Source organism: Adiantum capillus-veneris, chromosome 10, assembly GCF_014529385.1.
Source record: "Adiantum capillus-veneris isolate H3 chromosome 10, ASM1452938v2, whole genome shotgun sequence".
NCBI classification, from domain to species: Eukaryota; Viridiplantae; Streptophyta; class Polypodiopsida; order Polypodiales; family Pteridaceae; genus Adiantum; species Adiantum capillus-veneris.
The window spans coordinates 143332787-143357735 of record NC_140940.1 but is presented as its reverse complement, the minus strand read 5'-3'; the positions used below and the strand labels follow the sequence as shown (position 1 = coordinate 143357735).

General features: G+C 44.7%; 1 protein-coding gene across 1 annotated transcript in view; it reads right to left on the bottom strand.

Annotated features, from left to right (window-relative positions):
• The window catches only part of LOC147449773 (uncharacterized), a 90802-nt gene that overhangs the window by 13418 nt on the left and 52435 nt on the right, over positions 1-24949 (bottom strand). Inside the window, exons 5-7 of the mRNA XM_086522131.1 lie at positions 20219-20386; positions 19916-20095; positions 19704-19817 (exon numbers count right to left, since the gene is read on the bottom strand). Of these exons, the coding sequence (XP_086378257.1) occupies positions 19704-19817; positions 19916-20095; positions 20219-20386 (462 nt within the window). The remainder of the gene's footprint in view (positions 1-19703; positions 19818-19915; positions 20096-20218; positions 20387-24949) is intronic.

Genomic DNA, 24949 nt, shown 5'->3' with positions numbered 1-24949 from the left:
TCTTCTAACTCTGTCAGTTTTCGGGTGGACATGCCACATCATCACTTTGTGACGGATCTCACCGATCTCTAGCAGATGTCTAAATGCACTGAGTTCAAATCATCTCTAACAGAATTATTCATCACACAAATGCTGCAGAAATTTCGTCTTTTTCTACATGTCTCTAACAATATACACATGAAAGAGCACATGTTTTCAGTTCAATCAAGGAAAATTCCAATTCAATGCGCACAGTTTATGAAGTCATTCCGCAAAATATTGTCTGCCCGTTAGAACCCTAAAATTTCAAAGAGAAATTAGTGACTTTATTCAATCTAGGCATCTGTGAACAAAGGAGTGGAGCTGCCCTCTTGTTCAATCCACACCGCACCAAATTCAACTTGCTAATTCATCAGTAACATTTGGCATAGACAGTAACATTTGGCATAGACACTACTAATGGCCCAAAAGCTTCAAGGTACAACTTTCTTTGAAGAGAATTTGTGAGGTTCTCATCCTCCATAAACTTTGTATCGAGGGCCAAAAAGTACCCTTGACCAAATTATCTGGTAGACCTAGCTTATCTGTCTGTTCTTTTCTCGTGCCCTTTGACCTGTTGGTAGCCATGCTGGCCTCCCGTCCTTGGCACCTCAATCTGGATCTGAGGAATTCTCTGATCTACGAGTTGATTCCATTTCCTTTCTTTCCTTGTGCCCTGGGACCTGTGGGTAGCCTCCCTAGCGGCCCCTGTCCGTTGGCACACCAGTCTCTTGAGACGCACTATCATCTGATTCCTTTTAATTTCATTTCCTTGTGAGCCAGGACTTGTTATGGAACGGCGTCTTCCCCGTAGACGTAGTGCATTGTGTTGTTGTAGGCAAACTCCACCAAGGGCAAATACTTCTCCCACTAAGCTTTCTGATCAGAGATATAAGACTTCAACAAGTCCATAACCACTGAATTCACAATCTCCAACTGCCTATTCTGTCTGCCGGTGGAAAGAGGATGAGAATTTTAACCGAATACCAATATTCTCCCCGATTGCCCTCCAAAATATACGTCATATAAGTGTGCAAAACAAGGGCATATTCGAAGGAATCGCTTGAAGAAGTCAGATTCGGAATCGAAGTCCGATGACGCAGCTACTATTGCACCTATGCTGGCTTTTACATACTTGGCTCACCTACCTTCATCCTCATCAAGGACTAATAAAGACTTGTGGATGGATAGCACGCTTCTTAGATTTCTTTCTCCGCATCAGGCTCAGCGGTTGCTCCTACTTCCTTGGCAGAGCCTACAAGACTAATCCAATCTTTGGAGGGTGGTGAAGCATACAAGGGTTGGTGGTGTCGCATACAAGTCAAAGGATGTTCATCTTTCTAATATCGGATACATTGTGAGCCAGACTTGAAAGTAGGATGGTTGGACTAGTTCTTGGTGCAGGCCCGACCGATCTTCGAATTTTTCTATAATATATAGCTATTGATAACTAGCCCACATGGCATGGTGTATAGACGATGGAGCTCTAGCTTGAAGACACAGGCTTCCGAAGCCTAGTGGACAAGGATGGTGTTTGCTAGAACTTCTTTCTATTGGTGGATACAATTGTCTACCATGGGCCCTGCAATGCTTTGTGGAGAGATATGCTTGATGTAATGATGGACTGGACTTCCAAATTTCTTCTTCACTCTTTAAGGCCCCTGATCCCTAGTCTTATTGTGTACCCAAAATCTGACAAGGGGTGCTAGATTTCTAGAGGTCAACTCTTAGATCTCTCCGTCTAGATTTTGTGAGAGAGGACTTCTTTTTGTGTCCGGCTGTCACAAACTGTTGACATGTCAAGCTACTGAAGACCTAGAGGGTTAGGGCTCCCCGAGCCTAGCCCTAGCCAACGTGCAAATCCCGACCGAGGAGTTTAAACCCTAGCATCCTAGCACAAAGCAGAAGAAAAAGGCTAGGATTAAAACCCTAACCCCCAGCCAACGTATGAAGCCCCGTCTGATGGAGCCTATTACACACGACTTCTAGTTATCTGCACATAGACAACAAGATATCAATATCCCTTTCAGTTTCCTTTCCAAAACCTATTCAAGAGCGAGATCTCCTCACCCTGTAATATCTTCTATGAGAGGTGTTATCCCTGTCAGATTCTCCACAAGAATCCATGTGTAATCTGGGATTCTTTATGGCTTATGACCTGTAAAAGAGAGCGATGCCGACGGGAGCGCACCCGATGCGCGATGAAGTAAGGGTAGAGTGGCTAATAAGTCCGGGGTCGGGACACGAAGATACTTCAAATAGCAATTTCAAAACGTGCCCGGGTGATCTGTCTGCTCTTCGGTAGGACCGGTTTGCTTTGAAAAAAGCACACGCCACAAGCTCTGATATCAATGTCACAAACTTGGGCACCCCAAGTCGAGAATCCGGCACGACACACGAGAGAATCACTTAAAATAATTCACACTTTAAAACTTGAGTCGACACGGCCCGGCGTAGTTCCGTGCCCAAAGGTATTGGCCCCAAAACCTGGCTCCCCTTTCGGTATTTCTTTATTATATTAATGCTTAACCAAAGTACAACTCCCAAAAGGGTCCTCTGCTCTCACACTCTGCGTCCAAATGCTCTGAAGATTGAGGCCCTTGAGGCTTATTTATTCCTACAAGGGATGTCCCAAAAGCAAAGCCCAAAAGCTTCTAGCTTAAAAGAAAATAATCCCAAAAGCAACTAGTCAAAAATCTGCCAGCAAAAGCAGCTAGCACAATACGCCAAAAATCTGTACATTCTGCCACGTCAGCATGTTGTCAGCGCGAATTGCGAAAGGCCATACAAGCTGCCACGTCAGCATGCTCAGCATGATGTCAGCCTCTGTTTGTACTCTCTACCCGAGTCGTCATGCCACATCATCTGTTTGTGAAATTGTCTCGTGTGTTGTGCATCTCTTTCAATTCAGTTATTTTGACGTGTCAAAAGCCTATCTCATATGTTCTTTTCCATTGGCACGTGGTGCCCCTCTTGTTATAGTGGTATCAGAGCTCCAGTAGTGTGCTTTTCTAAAAGCATACCGCTCCTTTCAAAGAGGAGACAGAGCAAGATGGTGCTTCCAGGATGGGAAGTTAGCTCATTGCTGCCCACGCCCCCCTCCCATGCGCACGCACTTGTATCCCCCCTCTCGCCATCGCTCTCTCCTCTCCCATCCTCCCTCGCGCTACCCGCTACCAGCTCAGCGCGCAGTGCTCCCAACGCGCAGCCCGCCCGCCTCAGCCTCGCGCTCACCCCCCCCCCCTAACATTCCCCCCCCCCCCCCCCCCCCCCCCCCCCCCCCTCCCGCCTCCCATCCCACTTCTCAGCTCGCAGGAAGTTTTTTTTTTTCAGCCGACTGGGAGTTTCGCGTCACCATCGCCCTTCTCGATTCAGCAGCAGTCACAGAATGGCGGCTTCTGCTCCACCTCAGAGGGACTCTACAGAAGTCCCCTCGCCCGACACCGCGGAGCCGACCCTTCGACTTGCTCTCTCACCAGAAGAGCAAGCGAGCTTGATAGCCGAAGTGGAACGCTTGCAAGCCACTTCGGTTATCTCCAAGATCATAGGCACTCGACCAAGTCGGGGCGAGGTTTGAGATCTACTTCAGGCCCGCCTTCTCTCCGATGTGGGCAAGATCACCGATGTCCAGATCCTCGAGCGAGGGTACTACCAGATAGAGTTTGAGTCTCCAGAGATGACGGCCAAGATGATTTTGTGTCACGTGCACATCTAACCCTATGTGTACGTGGACAAGCTACTTCATGACATGGGTTCAGTTCAGTTAGCTTAGGAAGTGTTCTGGCACTTCTATGAGTCTGTTCGCAGACCGTGCATGTCCAGGCACTTAGAGTAAATGCATATCCTCTGGTTGCACACAGCACGATCATCAGATTTCCATCAGAACCCATCAGGAGCATTTTACAGTGCATAGACCTATAATCTATTTTCCCTATTTCAGCCATTTTTCACTTATTATTTTTAAGTGACTTTCGTTGGGAAACTAGGTAGGGCAATTTGACAAGCAGATATATAAAGAAACCTAGCGCTAGCACTTTCTGGCAGAAGAGGCAACATGAACCAAGGGTTCAACAGGCACCTTCTCAGCAAGACCCCCACCCCGGGCAGTCAACCTGCGTTTTCAGCCATAGACCAAAGATCAGCCAGCGTTTTTCAACAGTTGCAGATCAGCCAGCGTTTCGCAACTTGCAGATCTACCTGGCATTAGCAGACCACAGCAGGACACCTAGCGTTTTTACATCTGGACAGCATTCAGCCCTAGCGTTTTTGGATCAGCAGATACCCAGCGTTTTGCAGATCCTTCGCGACAGATTCAGCCATAGCCTCAGCGTTTTCATTTTTCAGCATCAACACACCGCAGAACAAGTCCCAAACCTTCCAGATCTCACCTTCCCGCAGCAGATCCTCGCCGCACGGTCAGATCAACGAGCGTTTACAGTTTCAACCGAGAAAACGCAGATTTCAGCATCTGCGTTTTCAGCATGTCGTCATCACATCGTCGTCATTGCCATCGTCACCGACATAGAGTCAAAATTCAGCAGATAAAGATTCGCAGATTTCAGCCCTTAGCGTTTTCAGATTTCAGCCCATCTCGTCGTCGTTGACATCGTCGGCAAGTCCAAAGCATTGTAGAGATTTGTGCAATCAATAGTAGACCACTCTCGCCATAGAGAGTGGGGCCTTCAGAGGAGGGTTTGCCAACATTCTAGTGTCGTATTCTTCTCTCTCTATCTCTCAATCTCATGCACCTTCATTCACAGTGTTCTCCACTTTGTTTGTGATCATTTGCACTCTCTCACTAAAGGAACGGAAGGCTCTCCCTTCCGTAAGTAAAGGAAACCTTGAGCTCAGTTCGGAGCACTCATCTTGAGCAAAGTTCAACGTTCACTTCTGCTGCACCTTACATTTCAATGAGCCCGCTCGGCATCCGAGCAGCTTGAGCTTACTTCATACTATGGCATCGTGGTTTTGACCCTACTACAGGTGTGCTCGAGGAGGAGGCTGACTTGCCGATCTCGGTCTATTTCCCAGGTCTAAGGCGAGAGTACCTCCCTCTTCTCCCATGGATTGGTTCCATGTTCGGGATAGTTTTGGAGTCTCCGCGCACTGCAGCTTCAGTTGTGGCCAAGACCACAGGTTTACCTATTGTGTGGGTCCTTGTTCGAGACACACACTCCCTCCCAAAGGTGGTATTGTTGCCTCGGGTGAGTGGGGGATGGATCAGACAGAGTGTGGAGTATTTGGGTCTCCCGAATCACTGTTTCATTTGCAGACAGATGGGTCATTTGGCAAAGGCCTGTCCTTGCAGAAGACCTCGACCCACAGCGCATGCGCAACCTCCCAAGGCTGAGCATGCCCAGTAGCTAGATACACAGGACACACAGGCTGGTACCTCCACTGAGACCAGAGTTCAGACAGCTGACGGATGGCAACAGGTGCCTGGCTGCCGCCGACAAGGGCGGCCTCGCTCCACTAACCCCCTGGTGGCCGACCTTCTGCAGCTCAGCAACACTCGGTTCCTACAGGGAACCGTTTTGACCCTCTTCAACAGGACCCGCCTAAGGAGGCCCCGTCCACTTCAGTTCCTCCGCCTCCACCTCCTCCTTCCTCATACGCTGCCGCTCTCCCTCCCCCGCCTCCTCCCCCTCCCCCGCCACCCGTCCCTCCTCTCTCCCTAGTGGGGCCCACAGCCTCATCTCCCGACCCCTCCTCTACTCCTCCTTAGAGCAAGTGACTGGACACGCGTCTACCGCAAGGCAATCTCTTGGTAGTGCTTTCGCTACAAGCCATGTGCCTCGAGAGGGGCAGCCCCAACTGAGGCCGCCTTTTTTGGTGTAGCTTTGCAGGAGTCCCTAGAGGTTCGCCTAGCTTTGACATTCGCAGACACTGGGACTTCTTCGACTACTACTTCACACGATTCCTGGGTGACTCTTCTCTTGACCTCGAGGAGGCTTGCTTTCGAGTCCACGTCCTCTTTCTTGCAGCTAGAGGCATTGAGGCTTTGGACACAGCGGTGGGTTTCTCCTTCCCGATGTGCGGTAGGGATCCCACAAAAGAGCGGACCTTGCACATAGTTCTTGACTGGCTCCAGATTCAGGCTACTGAGTTCTCACACCACACAGTGGACTTAGGGGTGAGAGATTTGGTACAGACACTTTGGCCTCTTGCCAAGTTCAGCGTGACGCCTCCGGGTTGCAGGCACATTGTCAGGCGTCTGTTTGCTGACACTCAAAGCCCTCCTTACTATGTATTTTTACAGGAGGATTCTTGGACAGAGGATGTAGCCCTACGGGCTGCACACTCCGCTTGGGCTTGGGCGGGACAATCACTCCATTTGCGCTTGTCTAGAGGTCGTTCGGATGCGGATTACTCCCCCTCCAAACCGGCCTCAAAGATAGCAAGGTTGGCTGATGTAGCAACATCTGTTTTCTCTCAATGACTCCATGAGGATCATCTCACGGAATGTGTAGGGATTAGGAGGGCCCCAGTTTCAACGTCAGAGTGGTCGGCTGCGTCAAGAGCTTCAGAGATGCCTTGTGGGTGGTGAGATTGACATTCTTATGCTATAGGTGTCACAAACTGCTGACATGTCAAGTCACTGAAGAACAGAGCCAACCTTCAGATCACAGCCGAGGGGCATGAACCCTAAGAAGCAGAAGGAGATAACATGGCAGCAGTACGGATTCGCGGAATTCACGCTGACATGCTGTATGGAAAACCCGGATTTCGTGATGAATTGCTCCGTGGCAGATTATACGGACCTCCGCAATTTGTATTGACATGATGACGTGGCAGACTATACCGATTTCTGCGTTTTGCGTTGGCTGATGTGGCAGCTGTACGGATTTCTATGAGCTGGCAGCTTTTGGGCATCGCTTTTGGACCAGATGCTTTTGAGTTTGAAGGCTTTTCATGTAAATTGCTTTTGAGCCTAGGCCTTTAAATATGAGGCCATGGGCTCATTCTTTGGCATGCTTCCTCGAGAAGGTGCAAAGTCTGGAGTACCGGCTTGTACTGTGTTGATGCAATATAAAGAAATACCGAAAGGGGCGCCAAGGTTTGGGGCCATTACATCTGGGGTGGAATTTTGCCACTGCGTGTCGCGTGTCGTCTCTCTCTTTCAAATCAGTTGTTATTTGAAATGCTTAAAGTTGTTCAATCTGTTCTTTTCTATTGGCACGTGGTGCTCGTCTTGTGACAACAAGAGCAACATCTTTGTGAGAGCCGCATTAGACGGTGTGGTCAGATTTTGTGTGGTCTCTATGAGACGTTTTGGTCAGCTACATTTGGACCTGGAGGCATCTAGGGAGAGGTATGTATGACTATTGCGGATTCTTTGCAGCAGGCCATTGTGGGAAGAGGTATTATTGCACCAGGCAGAGCTCAGTGGATTACTATGCAGGTTCAGGGTTGCCTTATGGGTTTCCTGAACATTTATGCGCCTAATATGGCAAGTGCACAGGTAGAGTTCTGGTCTCAGGTTGTGGAGTCTTTGCCGCATGCAGAGCAGTGGTGCACGGTGGATTACTATGCAAGTTCAGGGTTGCCTTATGGGTTTCCTGAACATTTATGCGCCTAACATGGCAACTGCACAGGTAGAGTTCTGGTCTCAGGTTGTGGAGTCTTTGCCGCATGCAGAGCAGTGGTGCACGGTGGATTACTATGCAGGTTCAGGGTTGCCTTATGGGTTTCCTGAACATTTATGCGCCTAATATGGCAAGTGCATGGGTAGAGTTCTGGTCTCGGGAGGTGGAGTCTTTGCCACATGCAGAGCAATGGAGTGTTGGGGGGGACTTCAACATGTTGGAGGACCCCTCTAATCGGATTCGAGGTGGCCATGTCACGCTACACGGGGCTGAGCTGGCAGCTTGGGAACGGTTTTGTATGATTGTGAGGGTTTCTGATGTTTGGTAGCACTCAGGTTTTGTGCGACCTTCTGACAGCCTGGTTTTCTCATCGCTTCTATGCTAGTGACCGCATTTGTAACTGGAGTGGGTTAGTTTGCATCTTGGCTGGGACATCCTTTTCGGCCCATGCACCAATGATCCTCACAGTGACAGATAGACAGAGAAGGGTAGCACGATGCTACGCAAGGAAAGGATCAATAGATCTTCAACTTTACCACCATCAAATAAGAAAGACTTAAATGTAGGGCATGGCTCGCGAGGGGAAACTTGTCCAGCATCATAGCATTCACGACCGAGTACTCGACTAGGGTCGGATATATGTGCCACTAAATAAGCCCATCTTGATATCGCTAATGATCCTTTGGAAGCTTCATATTGCTGCTTTTGTTGCTGATGATTCCAATAAGAAGTTGGTTGCTTAGAACTGTAGCATTTCCAAGAATATTCATGCTGAGACTTTTGCTGCTCGCACGAAGGTACTTTGTGTCTAGTTGTCTCTGAGAAACCATGCTTTGGGTGAAAAAAATTCGGTTCCGAAGGCTTATGTTTGAGCGGTTCTTTCTCGTCGACCACTGAAGCGTCGAACGACGATGCATGTATTGTTCGAGAAGTTGTTGAGAAGGGGTTTGCATTTGCATATGATCCAAGCGAGTGTGAATCGATGCGAGGCTAGATGAAATTGCTACCATCTCCTTTTTGAAAATTGATATCGGGTTCTAATATTGTCGTCGCCATCTTGTGATTCGGCCATGCCGACTGTTCAGCGAAAGTAACTATTTCTCTGAATAAGCTGGGAGCGGAAACTGCGTCTCGAACAGGTTTCGGCTTTGGAGTCGGGGAATCGAGAATAATGATAACCTCCGGCTTGGGTAGGGTGAATCTGGAATGACAAGAATCTCGTGAAGGGAACAAATTTGCCACAGTTTGCTTGCGGGAACTTTATCTATGTAAAGAGATAGGGTACCGGAATGTCGAAGTCCTTGTCCATGGTAGAGGGGAGCCCCAACGTGCAAGGAGCCAGTGGCGAGGGCTATGCGGGAAGAGAACACACGAGGAATACGGTTGCCCACAAGGAAAAAACCACATTGTTGTCCCATTTTCTTTTAATATAACACTTAGTGAGTTCACATTGGGTAAGTTTAGAGGTGGTCACTTAAAAGGTGTGTCCACATGGGCTTTAAAAAATTGGGGCTGGCTGGCCAATTTAAATGAAAACCTTTGGGCTGAGTTTTTTTAAAGTATTACACTGCTGGAGTTTACGCAACAGGCTTGCGCTGCTTAAAAGGCTGGCGCTGCTGGTTTTAGACATTGCACGTTGCTGAGGTTTTATGTATAATAAAGGGCAACGAAGAGGTATGCCAACGAAAGGTCACAAGTGGTAGCCAACGAAAGGGCAAGGGCAGCCAGCGAAGAGGTGTAAAGGCAGCCAGCGAAGGGGTTTTTTTCAGCCCAGCGATTCAGAAATTGCAGCCAGTGCTTGCAGAAGTCAGCCCAGCGTTTGCAAAATTTAGGCCAGCATTTTCATAATTCAGCCCTTCGGGTTGTGTGGGGAAGGGTGCCGCGAAGGGGCACATCACCTTGGGAAAAGGTGCGAGCAAGGGAGAGGTGGGTGGCCTTCTGCCGGGTCAATGTCCTTTCGCATGAAAGGGTGCAAGAAGTTCTCCGGGTACACGCACAAACATCTTTGTTTTGTCTCTACTTGTAGAAATTGAATAGAAACAATTCAAGTTACCTCATGCTCGTATGCACACGTGTACCACCTTTCTTCTGCTTCCATGCAACTCCGGGAAGGGCGGGAGAGGGTAGCGGCGAGGGTGAGAGGCTCACAACCTTCGGGTCCTGGGCAAAAAATTTGCTCCGATACAGCTGTGAGGATTCTAGTTACTAATCCTTTATTAAGTACTTAAATTCATGATTAAGACTTAAGAAACTTGAAATGAACTCAAAAACAAGACTCTGTGTTGATTGATTGAATGATTGCTTTAAAACTGAGTACAATGTGCTCCTTATATAGGAGACGAAGAGACATAAATGAAACGAAACGTCTCTTGGTGAAGAGACATGACTTTAGACGTAAAGACACATCCTTTCGGCGAGGAACTGCAAGCATTGGGCGAAGAGTCGCACCTGTAGAGCGAAAGGGTGTGACGAGTCGTCAAAGGAGTGTGGCTTTTGGCGAAGAGGTACGTCTCTTGGGCGAAGGGTCATGACCATCCAAGCGTAGGGGTCGTCCTTTGCATGGCACTTCGCATATCTGCAACTAGGAGTAGATGTATTGCTGTTAACATAGTCACAATCGTGAATTCCCTCCCTCTTTAAATAAAACCGAGGGTAGTTGTAGAAACTCCAGGAGAAGGAAATGTATTGTTGTTGTGCTTCTGTATCAAAAGATCTTTCTGTTAAGTCCCATGTCATGGCACTGTTATTGACCCTGACTATTTTTCTAAACTGAAAACTGATCATATCTGTAACTTGTCTCATCTTTGTCAAAAATATGAGTATCACATCTGCAACTTGGTAAGTATCTTTGTCAAAGTCATTTGTAACTCCGAGCTTTGTCCAATAAAAGATTGAATCTGTATCTACTTAGAGTGAAATTATTGGTAAACTGACTTGAGTTTTCTGTTGAGTGATGACCACTCGTTGGAAACTGTAAGGTATTTCATTGGTTTGTCTGTAACAGCAAAATCCTCCTGAAGGGATGTCGTAGATTGAGACAGAGTAGCGTTTGGAGGTATATCCATCTGTAAAGGTTTATCTGTGAAACAAGTGTCCAAATTGCAGCGACTAAAGTCGTGTTGCAAGAGTCTGCATCTGATTTATCCTTTGCACCACTGAAGGTAAGGATTGGTATCTTCAAGTTTGAAGAATTATCATTCACCATAGCAATTGGTATTTGTTCAGAAACAAAGACTGTATTCTTCAAGGGCGATGACGAGGCAAATTTTCCTGCCTGGATCACGGCCATAGAACAGTCTTGTGCTTGTCCATTGTCACACAAGAGCCAGGATCTTCAGAATCTTCGGTTGTTTCAGCAGGTATTAAGGCTTTCAATTGAGAAGGGGGAGGTCGAGGGAGCTGATGCCTCTTAGACCTCTAAAGGATCCTCTTGCACAAGGAAAGGATCAATAGATCTTCAACTTTACCACCATCAAATAAGAAAAACTTAAATGTAGGGCATGGCTCGCGAGGGGGAACTTGTCCAGCGTTGTAGCATTCACGACCGAGTACTCGACTAGGGTCGGATATATGTGCCACTAAACAAGGCCATCTTGATATCGCTGATGATCCTTTGAAAGCTTCATATTGCTGCTTTTGTTGCTGATGATTCCAATAAGAAGTTGGTTGCTTAGAACTATAACATTTCCAAGAATATTCATGCTGAGACTTTTGCTGCTCGCACGAAGGTACTTTGTGTCTAGTTGTCTCTGAGAAACCATGCTTTGGGTGAAAAAATTTCGGTTCCGAAGGCTTATGTTTGAGTGGTTCTTTCTGGTTGACCACTGAAGCGTCGAACGACGATGCATGTATTGTTCGAGAAGTTGTTGAGAAGGGGTTTGCATTTGCATATGATCCAAGCGAGTGTGAATCGATGCGAGGCTAGATGAAATTGCTACCATCTCCTTTTTGAAAATTGATATCGGGTTCTAATATTGTCGTCGCCATCTTGTGATTCGGCCATGCCGACTGTTCAGCGAAAGTAACTATTTCTCTGAATAAGCTGGGAGCGGAAACTGCGTCTCGAACAGGTTTCGGCTTTGGAGTCGGGGAATCGAGAATAATGATAACCTCCGGCTTGGGTAGGGTGAATCTGGAATGACAAGAATCTCGTGAAGGGAACAAATTTGCCACAGTTTGCTTGCGGGAACTTTATCTATGTAAAGAGATAGGGTACCGGAATGTCGAAGTCCTTGTCCATGGTAGAGGGGAGCCCCAACGTGCAAGGAGCCAGTGGCGAGGGCTATGCGGGAAGAGAACACACGAGGAATACGGTTGCCCACAAGGAAAAAACCACATTGTTGTCCCATTTTCTTTTAATATAACACTTAGTGAGTTCACATTGGGTAAGTTTAGAGGTGGTCACTTAAAAGGTGTGTTCACATGGGCTTTAAAAAATTGGGGCTGGCTGGCCAATTTAAATGAAAACCTTTGGGCTGAGTTTTTTTAAAGTATTACACTGCTGGAGTTTACGCAACAGGCTTGCGCCGCTTAAAAGGCTGGCGCTGCTGGTTTTAGACATTGCACGTTGCTGAGGTTTTATGTAAAATAAAGGGCAGCGAAGAGGCCTGCCATCGAAAGATCACAAGGGGTAGCCAACGAAAGGGCTAGGGCAGCCAGCGAAGAGGTGTAAAGGCAGCCAGCAAAGGTTTTTTTTCAGCCCAGCGATTCAGAAATTGCAGCCAGTGCTTGCAGAAGTCAGCCCAGTGTCTGCAAAATTTAGGCCAGCATTTTCATAATTCAGCCCTTCGGGTTGTGTGGGGAAGGGTGCCGCGAAGGGGCACATCACGTTGGGAAAAGGTGCGAGCAAGGGAGAGGTAGGTGGCCTTCTGCCGGGTCAATGTCCTTTCGCATGAAAGGGTGCACGAAGTTCTCCGGGTACACCACGCACACACATCTTTGTTTTGTCTCTACTTGTAGAATTGAAATAGAAAATATTCAAGTTACCTCATGCTCGTATGCACACGTGTACCACCTTTCTTCTGCTTCCACGCAACTCCAAGAAGGGCGGGAGAGGGTAGCGGCGAGGGTGAGAGGCTCACGACCTTCGGGTCTCGGGAAAAAAATTTGCTCTGACACCACTGTGAGGATTCTAGGTACTGAGGATTCTAGGTACTAATCCTTTATTAAGTACTTAAATTCATGATTAAGACTTGAGAAACTTGAAATGAACTCAGAAACAAGACTCTGTGATTGATTGAATGATTGCTTTAAAACTGAGTACAATAGGCTCCTTATATAGGAGACGAAGAGGCATAAATGAAAAGACACATCTCCTGGTGAAGAGACATGACTTTAGACGTTAAGACACATCCTTTCGGCGAAGAGCTGCAACCATTGGGCGAAGAGTCGCACCTATAGAGCGAAGGGGTGTGACCGGTCGTCGAAGGAGTGTGGCTTTTGGCGAAGAGGTACGTCTCTTGGGCGAAGGGTCGTGACCATCCAAGCGTAGGGTCCTCCTTTGCATGGCACTTCGCGTATCTGCAACTAGGAGTAGATGTATTGCTGTTAACATAGTCACAATCGTGACACCATAAGTTACCGATGAATCAGCAAATCGAATCTGGTGAGGTGCAGACTACATAAGAGGGAAGTCATTTCACTCCTACGTCACAAATTGCTTGGATTGAACAAAGTCACTAATTTCTCTTTCAAATTTTAGGGATATTGACAGGCTAACGGTATTTTGCGGAACGACTTTATGAAAATGTATACACTGAATTGGAAATTTCCTAGAATTGAACATGCTCTTTCATGTATGTATTGTTAGAGTATGTGTTGGAAAGATGAAATGTCTACTTAAGCCACTTTGAATATCAAAATCATTACTCATCAAAGTCTAATGATTGTGGAATTTTCATCAAACTTTATGGTTCCAAATCGCTTGGAATTGCACACACATCATCAAGGACATAAGTATACCTAGATGAATCCAGGATAAGTATATTCATGCCATGTGGTCAAATGTATCTCCTACATAAATCGTTTAGTATTGAAATCTTCAAGTTGGTTGCGAAATTCCACTTTTATTGGTCGTGTGCATTCTCCCTGTGCCTAGACATGCTGTCACCAAATTTAATTGTCCTTTGACCGCCTATTTTCATCCTCAATGAAACTAGAACTGGAAGAAGACAAAGAAAAATTGAGAATCTCCTCAAAGCAAAGACGCATCTTTGATCCCCTTGCCTCCTTGAAAGTAGATTTCCAACCCAAATAGCCAGCATAATCCTTTGACTTGCTGCCCTTCCGAAATTGCTTTTTAGATTTCATCAGCTTACTGACTTTCATCTCAAGAGCATCATCAAACCCAAATAGCCAGCATAATCCTTTGACTTGCTGCCCTTCCGAGATTGCTTTTTAGATTTCATCAGCTTACTGACTTTCATCTCAAGAGCATCATCAAACTCTTCCTGAGAATAAAGCTTCTGCTTTTGGCATCAGAATCTTCCTAGGAATAAAGATTCTGCTTTTGGCTGCTGTAACAAACTTGGGCGTCCCAAGTCTACAATCTGTCGCGACACGAGAGAGAATCTCTTAAAATACTTCACAACTTTAAAATCACAGTTCAATTTGGTCGACACGGCCCGAAGTAGTTCCGTGCCCAGAGAGATTGGCCCCAAAGATTGGCGCCCCTTTCGGTATTTCTTTTATATTAATCTTTGAGCAAAGTACAACTCCCCGTGGGACCTCTGCTCTCAGACTCTACGTCCAGATGCTCTGAAGATCGAGGCCCTTAGGGCTTATTTATTCTAAAAAGCAATCCATCACTAAGTTCATACTGAACAAAGTGGTCCAATCATTCAGTTCCAGTTGCGTGGCCATCTCATCCCATAGGAACTCTTGATGCGCGCACTACAATTCCATTGAATCGATCGTGATTCAATTATCAGGTTCATTCCGGAGCGGAGCTGTCACTGCTCCCAAATCATCGTCTCATTCTTAATTCTGCTCTTTGTCCAGAATTAACAGATTCTTTCATAAAACATTAGTTTTATTTAAAATTTAAAATCATCTTCCAAAAAGTCTTATAAATTCATAAAGCAAAATAATGCTAGTTCATCCATAATCTTCTATCTAAAATCTGTTCTGGAAAAGTATCGCCTCATCCTGATGTCCTTTCAATCTACCAGTCATCCTGATTCTTGTGCCTTTTTGGGGCACCGTGTAGCGATATGTCCACATTCAAACCACTTTCTTGCTTTGAAATATTCATCTCTCTAGTCTTCTGTCATAAAATCTAATATCTAACCAACCCAAATGATTTTCTCATATTAAATTGATCACTTAATGTGGGAGAATAAATGGGAACAAGTGTTAAGATATAGATATGTGCTTATAGATCTATCTCAACACAGAGCCAATCGTAAAGGGGCCCAAATGGGAGATGGTCTATCAAGAGCAAGGCTAACCAATGGAGCATAAGACCTTAGGGTTAGCTTCATTGAAGACCTCCAATAATGTGTGTAAAAGTCCTTTGACCTTAGGTAAGCTAGGGCTGAGCTTGAGGTGGGAACCCGGCCCAAGCTCAAGGTGCTTGTCGTGCTTGAGGTGCTTGTCATGCTTGAGGTGCTTGATTAAGATGCTTGAGGTGCTTGACTAGCTCCATGCTTGAGGTGCTTGACTTGGTGCATGATTAAGGTGCTTGAGGTGCCTTAAGAAGCTTGCCTGAGATGCTTGTGGGAACACCCCCTACTTCAAGTGCTTAGTCATGCTTGATGACTGAGGGGCTTGCTCATCCAAAGTCAAAAATATCCCTACAAGGAGGGGGGCGAGCCTACAAGGGGGGGGGGGGGATGAGAGAGAACACACACACACACACACACACACACACACACACACGCACACACACAAGGGAAGCCCCAGCTTGAAGAGGCAGCAAGGACACTTGTCAAGTTCCTCCCCATGTTGCCCTCATGGTGTGCCTGAAGCCTATTGGTTGGCCACCCAAGGGGTCCAATGATAATTTAGGATATTTAATTAATTGATTTTGCAATTATCAAGTCCTCTCTCTCAAAGGGGAAAGGGGGACACTTGTCCCAAGGCTACCCATGTTGCTTGTAATGGCTCCTGCTTGTGATTGGCTAGGCCTGGAGGGGTCCAATGAGCTTCAAGCATGAGCTACAAGGGGGGGTTGACCCAAGCAAGCTAGGGGGGTGCTTAGGGGGTATACTCACCCACACACACTCACAAACACTCTGATTGTGTACTATGCAAAGTGCAAGAACTCCCTCTCCTTCTCCAAGCAAGTAGAGATTGAGAGCCTACACCAACACTCTTGGCTATGGAGTGCAAATCCATCCAAGAGCCATGCTTCAATGCTTGAGCTTGCCATCTATTTCTTCTTCATTACTATGCTATTATGTATGCTAGCACAAGAGTTATGATAAGTGAGGAACTAGCTCTTTCTCGTATGAAATGTTTCTTCTTCCTCTTCTCTATCCTCATTCCCTGCTAGCTCTCTCCACCTTCGAAGGTGTTTGAGGTCTTGGGACTGAGGCTTGGTATAGTTAAAGCTTTCTTCAAGTTTAGGTTATGCTATGATGATGATGCATGAAGCTTTCCATCTTCATTGCGTCACCTAGGTCACAAGGAACACAAAGAATGTATTGTAACAAGTCTCCCTGTATGGGAGAAATCATAATACAAATGCCTATTGGAGGGGGGACCGGCTCCACATAAATCCGGTCCTCAACTGTTGTCATGTTCTCTAAATTCTCTCTCTTGCAAAAGTATTGTCTATGCCAAGTTAACTAATTGCTATGATTATGTTGCTATCTTCAATTATGTCAACCAGCTATGCTCACAAAATCATTTCTTGAAAGTACTCTCATTAAATTCCGCTACTCTCAAATTGAATAGGCAAATTCCATTACACTTCTGTCAATGAAGGTCGTCTATCTCTTCGTCGATTGTTTTTGCTATGACTTGTTGAAGGTTCATCTAATGAATAAGTCAAGTTACTCGAATGTATAGTCCCCGCTTTGCATGTCCCATCAATTGTTGTATAGACTCGGACTTCCTTTCAAGAAAGTAGTCTCAAATTTCTTTGGGAAGTCCACAACAAAACCGCTCAATCTGCTCCTTAAAACTGATCTTCTTAAAGGATGAAACAAGTACAAAAGTTTTGCCAAAATCTTTCACAATAAGAATCCAAAGATTCTGTCTTGATCATCTAAATATGATTCCAGTCAATAATCACATCTCGTTCGTGTTCTTGTGTGAGCCATGAAGAAATAAAGAGTGTCTTAAATTTCAACCACTTTGTCGGTGCTTGTTTCCTTAACAACAGAGTGGACCACCATGTCCATGCATTGCCTTTCAGAAAGGATGTGGCCCATCTGATCTTGGAGTGCTCTGTATAGCGGCCTCCAGAAAATGCTATGTCAAACTGTTGGACAAAGGCTAAAGCCTTGGGAGCATCTCGAAACCCTCAAAAGTGCTCAAACTTTACTGCATGTCCTCCCTCTTTGAACTCTTTGGGCTTTTTGCCCTTGTCGTTGAGGAAATCATATTGATTGGCTGTGTAAAAGTGCTTTCTTTTTGCATAAAAATATGATCTTTCCGTCGTTCTTTCCCTTTCTGTCCTCATCACTTGAGTCAAAAGAAGATGAGATGTCCGAGCTGTAAAGAAGAAGATGAGGACGAACTAGGAAATCCTTCGAAGCGTACACGCTTCTTCTTCTTTCTGGCATTTTCAAAAGTGGATTTTTGACCCAAGTAATCGGGGAAATTAGTTCCCTTGTTACGTTTCTTCAGTTGCTTTTCCGACGGCTTCTTCGTGTCCAAAAGCTGATTGATTTGGGCCTAGACCGCATCATGGAGTTCTTCTTCAGTAAACATTCTTGGAGTAGGAGGCTTCTTGATTGCCGGTTTGATTGGTGGCTCAGTGGCTTTCTGCCACTGAGTATGTATGCACTTAGCCATCGACTACTGGGTCAAACATTTTGCAAATTGGGGATCCTTGGCAAATTGAAGCATCTGCTTTGTGCACTCGTCAACCTGTTGTCGACGTTGCATCTCCAAGAGTTCATATTGTGTGGGCCGAGTTGGCCCGTACTCGTTCTCTGCTAAGTCGCTTAAATTTTCTGTATTGCCTTCTCCCACCTCAACGGTGGCAGAAGAGGTCCACTGACTCTTTTCAAGATCCCTTGTAATGTGGGATTCTTTATGGCTTTATGCCCTGTAAGACAGAGCGATTAAGACGGGAGCGCACACGATGCGCGATGTACGAAGGGTGGGAGTGGCTAATAAGTCCGGGGTCGGGGCTCAAGGATTCTTCAATAACAGTTTCCAAAAGTGATAGGACCTGTATGCTTTGAGAAAATCACCCGCCTGATGCTCTGATACCACTGTAACAAACTTGGGCACCCCAAGTCTAGGATCTGTCGTCGCGACACAAGAGAGAATCAATTAAAATGCTTCACAACTTTAAAATCACAGTTCAATTTGGTCGACATGGCCCGGCGTAGTTCCGTGCCCAGAGAGATTGGCCCCAAAGACTGGCGCCCCTTTCGGTATTTCTTTTAAATTAACCTGAGTAAAGTACAACTCCCGGCGGGACCTCTACTCTCAGACTCTGCATCCAGATGCTTTGAAGAGTGAGGCCCTTAGGGCTTATTTATTCTTACAAGGGATGCCCAAAAGCAAAGCCCCAAAAGCAGTTAAACTCAAAAGCAAAGTGTTCCAAAAGCAACTGTTCCAAAAATCTACCAGCAAAAAGCACCAGTGTGATTTACGAAAATCCGTACAACTGCCACGTCAGCAGTCAGCGCAAAACACGAAATCTGTACAGTCTGCCACGTCATCATGCCAACGTGAAATCAGGGTGTCCGTACAGTTTTGCCACGTGATCACGCCATACAGCCTGTCACATCACCATGTTGCCACACCATCTGTCCATATTGTTGTTCGGGCAGTCCTGCCACATCATCATTTTGTGACAGCTGCCTTCCGAGAGTGCTTTCCAGATTTCATCACCTTACTGACTTTCATCTCAAGAGCATCATCAAACTCTTCCTGGGAATAAAGCTTCTGCTTTTGCCTTGGCCTTGGTCTTCATTGTTGACTTGATTGGAGAGTTGACAGCCTTCTACCATCTCTCGTAAACCTCAAGAATCGGACGACCCTTCAGATACTTCACATTTCGGATCCTTGGAGTATTTGACAAGGCGGCGAGACGCCTTGCACAAATGTCTACTTGAAGCTGTCGCTTTTATTCCAATCTGTCAAGACCCTCTGCTAAAGGCCTCCATGGTCCTCCCGACTCCTCGGAAGAAGTCTTGGCCTAATTAGGATCTCCGTTGGTTCTCCACTGGGATTTGAGTTATCTTCATACTTCCGCAAAACAGTAGTATGATTGAAGTGTTCCTCTCTATCAGAGTCACTCTTGGAACCCACGCGTGCTACAAAAAAAATTGGATCGGATCCTCCATAGGAGAAGAATCCTCTAAGCTCTAATACACTTACCACTGTAACCGGCTTGGACACACGAATAGAGATTGCAACAAACTGTCACTCAATAGAGAGAGAGAGAGAGAGAGAGAGAGAGAGAGAGAACACGAAGCAGTGGAATTCTGCTTCCAGATGCACTAGCCCCAAAGTCCGGCCCCCCTTTCGGTACTTCTTTCTTTATTGATAATCACAGAGTACGATCGCTTGAGAGGTAGCAACCATGCACGATCTGCCAAGCTCACCCTCTTGGCACCTTTTTACATGTACAATGGGCCCATAAACTGGGCGCCCCCAAAAGCAAGGAATCTGCTAAAAACATTGGCACAAAAACAAAAACACTTGCGACTATCCGTACAGCCTGCCACGTCAGCTGCCGCAAATTCCGGAGCCAATTTGCAGAGAAATTGCCACGTCAATCTCACAAGAAACTTGAAAAAGGGGGAGGGGGGTCACCGGATTAACTTGAAACGGACCAGTAACTCTTGATGAAAGTGCTTTTAGAATATGAACTTGTGATGCTGCTGAACTTTCAGAGAAGTTTGGGAAAATCAACAGAATACGAGAACTGCTAAAACAAGCAGAAAAGAGCATGTCTAGAGCAGTTCTTACTTCTGCATTGATTGTTTCAAGTAATTCGGGCGTTAGTGGCTCAGGAGAAAACTCATCCGGTTGAAACTTTGAAAGAATTCTCCCAATAAAGGAAAGTTGCAATGTGGGGCAAACCTATACCAAGCAAAAACAGGAATTACAATATAATACAACTATTCGCTCCATATCCAAACAGACTTTACCAAAATAAAAGATTCATTTGAAAAAAATACCTCCTTTCTCAAAGACTTGTCTATAAGCATGTCTTTTGGAAGCATCAGTAAGCCTCCCATAGCCTTTAACAAAGGAAAAGTTATCAGACTCTTTTCCTCATCATCAGACATCCCATCGCTCATGACATTGTTGTCATCTTTTCTTGTTAGCTGTAAAATGAAGGAAGATAAAGTAGCCACCTGAAAGTTCGAACAAAGTTTCTTTATAAAAAAACCAGCAAGAATTTGATTACACCAAAACAGAGTTTTATGGTCTAATCGATCATGAGACATGCACTATCAGTAAGGTGGTTATCGTGATACCGCATTTTTCAATTGTGCTCCAAGACCAAAACTCAAACTGCTATTTGGAATTGGTAAAACTCGAACATCGCTGATGGGATCAGAGACAGGATCAGTAGGAGTTTCATCATCACGAAGGATCCCATTGAACATAGCCACATCCAGCCTTATTACACATGCCTCTAGAACCTGTAAAATGGCCCATAACAATCCGCAGCTTAATAATAACCTTCTTTCATGTGTATTGTGGGTGGCCACCACCATAGCTTTTTCACCATCAATCAAACAAATGAAAGGCAAATATGTACAGTGGGTGATCATCACCATAGTTTTTTAATATTTCACCATCAATCAAACATATGAAGTCAAATCTGCGCAGTGGGTGGTCACCACCATAGTTTTTTCATACTTCAATCAGGCATGAAAGTATGAATAAAGTATGGTTTGGACCCTTCAGCTGAATCATACGCAACCCTACTTTAGCAACAAATTTCTGACAATACCTTCATCAATATGCATGACAAGTTGAAGAACCAATAGAAAGTAGACACAAGCTAGAATTCTAAATAGCATGCCATGTTTTGAATGAGCTCCTACTTAGGAATATCAAGCTAAAAAGAGACACTAGATAGTAGATACTAGAGACAGAGCCTCGTGGGAACCACAAAACCATCAAATGAAACATGATTGTAGCCTGCATGAGTCATGAATACTCTACTCATATCATCCTTACAAAGAGAGCCCCCTTGCTCCACCATCTTATCATTGTCAGCCATGTCATGCTCGCCATGGGAATTAGCACCAGCAGCATCACTTGTGCTTGGCTCTATGTGTGATGGCAAGCGCACAACAACTTTTTAAGCAGAAAAATTTTCTGTATACTCTGTACAATAGGTCCCTGAGGATGCTCAATGGCCTATCTCCCAGAGGAGATACACGGCGGGGACTACAAACTGTGCAATGTGGAGACATCAATATGGCATGTAGGAGTGCAGAATAAACCACTAAGAAGGTCCGTAATGCCATGTAAAGTGGCCATTATCCAAATTGAAAAGGATTGAAGATCTCACCCATCTCCTGAGAAAAGAGTATCTACCATAGTTACACAGAATGGCCATTTTCAGGTCTTCGAAGTTTGTTCCCCATTACCAAACAAGCTTCCCGTTCTGAATCCCCGTTCCGTGTTTCAGACGTGAGTATCCGAAATAGGGAATGGCATTTCATATCAGTTGCCGTTCCCCATTCCGATTTCCAGTTCCGGGTAACTATGGTATCTACACCACTATGCTGCCTTGGAGGAGCCCGCCGAAGTATCCCACTGGCTGCCAAGAGTATGCAACAACTTGGTCCAAGTAGCACAACGAGCCTTCCACGTGGTCCATAATGTGATGGCAAGGGCACAACTTCCTCTTCCCTTTCCTCCTTTCAGATTTCTTGCAGTTCAAGCAACCTAACATCATCTTTCTCCTTGTTTAGCATCTCCAATGTTATCTCCATCTTCTCATACCCTTGTTCTTTGATATTGTTGATAAGGCCCAACGAACATACACAAGTTGCTCATTACGGAAAGTAACTATTTCTCCTCTTTGTTGGGGAAGAGAAAAGAGGATCTTGATAGCCAATCCTTGCAAATGAGATGTACCTGCTCCAAGCATTTCCCACAATTCAACACCACGATGCATTCACTTCTCCTCTTTTGCTATTTGTCGACCAGATGAACTTGATTCAAAGTAGAATATATCAAGTTCGTTACATAGAATGCCTCGCATATCAAGATCATATTTCGTATACCTCTCTATGGAAGTCATAGACCTCGTTATCATTACCTGATTTCTTGGCTCTCCATATGGGATGCAATAGAAAGGCTGCAACTCACAATGATACCCTTAAGCTCTCTCACCAATTTAGGAAGCACTCCTAAAACATCCAATTCCTCAACCATATGATTAGTCAACTCAATATAAGTCCCATTGTTGCACATACTCTATCCACAATACGAAGGATCTTAGTTCCTAGATCCATAAAAAGTCCTCTCCAAAAATTACTAGTCATTTGCAGATCACAATCACTCATAATCGTTTTGGACATATCATGCTATTTAAAACTTTGTGCCACAAAGATCTTGGCCATGTGATCAACTTTGATGGTTTCTCGTAATGGAATAAAATGAGCTTGCTTACTGAATTTGTCTACAATAGTCCAGATTGCATCATTTCCCTTCGGAGTTCGTCACAAATTCATTATAAAATTCAAGGCAATACTTTCCAGGGTATTTGAGGTACCAGTAGGGGCTGAAGTAAACCAGGAGTTTTATGACAATCATACTTAGCCTTTTGCATGGTACACAGTCTTTGACGTATTTATCTATGTCAACTCATAGTGTTGGCTAGTAAAAACATGTTTCTAAGGCCTCTGTTGTGGACATTATATCTCTATGTCCAGCGTAAGAAGAAGCATGTGCTTCATCCATCACATTTGTCCTAAGTGGACGTGCCACACAAAGAGCTTGATGAAAATAAAGATATCCCTCGTTAATAGAGTAGGGAGAAATTTCATTACCAGTTTGTAGCTGTTGCCAGATTTCGCCAAAGTCGAAGTCGTCAAGTGATATCTCGGGTAGAGATTCTACTTCTTGATGGTGTATGCTCGTTATAGCATTCACTTGAGGCCATCAAGAAAGAGCATCTACAAAGTTTTTACTTGCAGAAGTGTATAAAATTTGGAAGTAAAACATACAGAAAAAATTGGCCCATTGCATCTGTTTCTCAGAAAACTTGTGTTGAAAGAGAAAGTATAGAAGACTTTGATGATCTGTCTTGATTATAAAATCTCCTCCAAGAAGGTAATGCTTCCAAACTAAGAGAGTGTATCACTGCCATGAGTTCCTTCTCATAAATGGAACCGTGAAGCTCCACATCACAAAGTCTACTTTTATATGCTATTGTGTGGCCTCCTTGACTAAGAACTAAACCGATGCAATCGCCTCAAGCATCACACTATACTTCAAATGGTTTTCTAAGATCAAGTACAATGAGGATTGGTCCATGAGTAAGAAGGTACTTAAGATTTTCAAAATCTTCCTTCTACTTAATTTCAAATACAAAGGATATCTTTTTCTTTGTGAGATCATGGAGAGGTACAACTACATGAGTGATAAAGCGTATGTAGTAGGAACAAAGTCCAAGAAAACTTCGGACATCATGAACGGAAGCAGGCTGCGACCATTCTGAAATAGCCTGAATCTTTGCGGAGTCCATGCGTACTTCATTATGAGAGATTATATGTCCCAAATAGTAAATCTCAATCGAAAAATTCATTCTTCATAACATTATGTTGAAGGTTATGCTTCTGCACTTCTTCGAACACAATCTACAAATGTCATTTATGTGCTTCTTGTGTCTGAGAAAAGACCAAGATATCGTCAAAAATGAATTCCATGAATTGTTGATGAGGGAAAAATATTCGATCCATCATTCAACTGAAAATTGTTGGCGCATTAGTAAGGCCAAAAGACATTACTAAAAACTCGTACAATCCGAAGGTTATACGGAACGCAATCGTATGTATATCTTTAGGAGCAACTCGAATCTGATGATAACTGCTCTTGAGGTCTATGTGGCAAAAAATTTGTGCCCCTTGTAACTTATCTTAGATATCATGAACTATAGGAATTGGTAATCTGTTCTTGATCCTAATCTTGTTTAGAGAACGATAATCAATGCACATTTGAAAAGTGTCACCTTTCTTTTGAATAAGAAAAACGGGTGAGCAATATGGGGAAGTACTAGGTCGAACAAGAGCCTTTTACAAACGTTCATTTACTTGTTTAAAAAAATCTTCTTGTTGTAATAAACTAACTCTGTAAGGTGGTTGATTTGGAGATGAGATGCTCGTAAGTGGATCCATATGATTATCTTCTAGTCTTTCATGAGGTAATTCCTCGAGGAGAGTATCAGTAAAGCAATCCTGGTACTAATTAAGAAAAGTTAGGCGATCTTCATCTAAATTTGACAAGACATTTTCACCACTCGTCTCTCTCTCTTTGGCAAAAATCCACTAGGCAAAAAGACGCTTCTCTTTTGACAGTAATGTGACTGACCATGGGTATGTGTCACAAGGCGGGCACCACGTGCCAATAGAAAAGAACAGATTGAACAGACTTTTAGCACTTCAATAACAATTGAACTGAAAGAGAGAGAGACGACGCGCAACACGGAGTGGCGGAATTCCACAGAGAGTATTGGCCTTGGCCTAAAAAGCAATTACAGTGAAAAGCCTTCAAACTTAAAAGCATCTAGTCCAAAAGCAAAGCCAAAAAGCTGTCAGCGTAAATCACGGAAATCCGTACAGCCTGCCACGTCATCAACCAACGCAATTTTCGAAAATCTCCCTGTTGCCCTTAGGGTTAGGGTTAGGGTTTCTGAAGTTATAGGGTTAGGGTTTCCAAAATTACGGTTTGCAGGTTTTAGGGTTAGGGTTTCCAAAATTAGGGTTTGCAAGTTTTAGGGTTAGGGTTTCCAAAATTAGGGTTTCAACAGTTAGGGTTTTTGACAAAAATTAGGGTTAGGGTTTCTGCTCTCGGACAGCCACGTCATCACTTTGTGACAGTTTAGGCCCCTCGGCCACATCTGTAAGTTGGCTGCATTCTTTAGGCTTTGACACGTCAACAATTTGTTACATCTCCCCTTCTTGAAAGAGAGTAATCGTCCGCGATTACAGCATATTTGCAAAACAACTCAAGTTAGCTCAAAA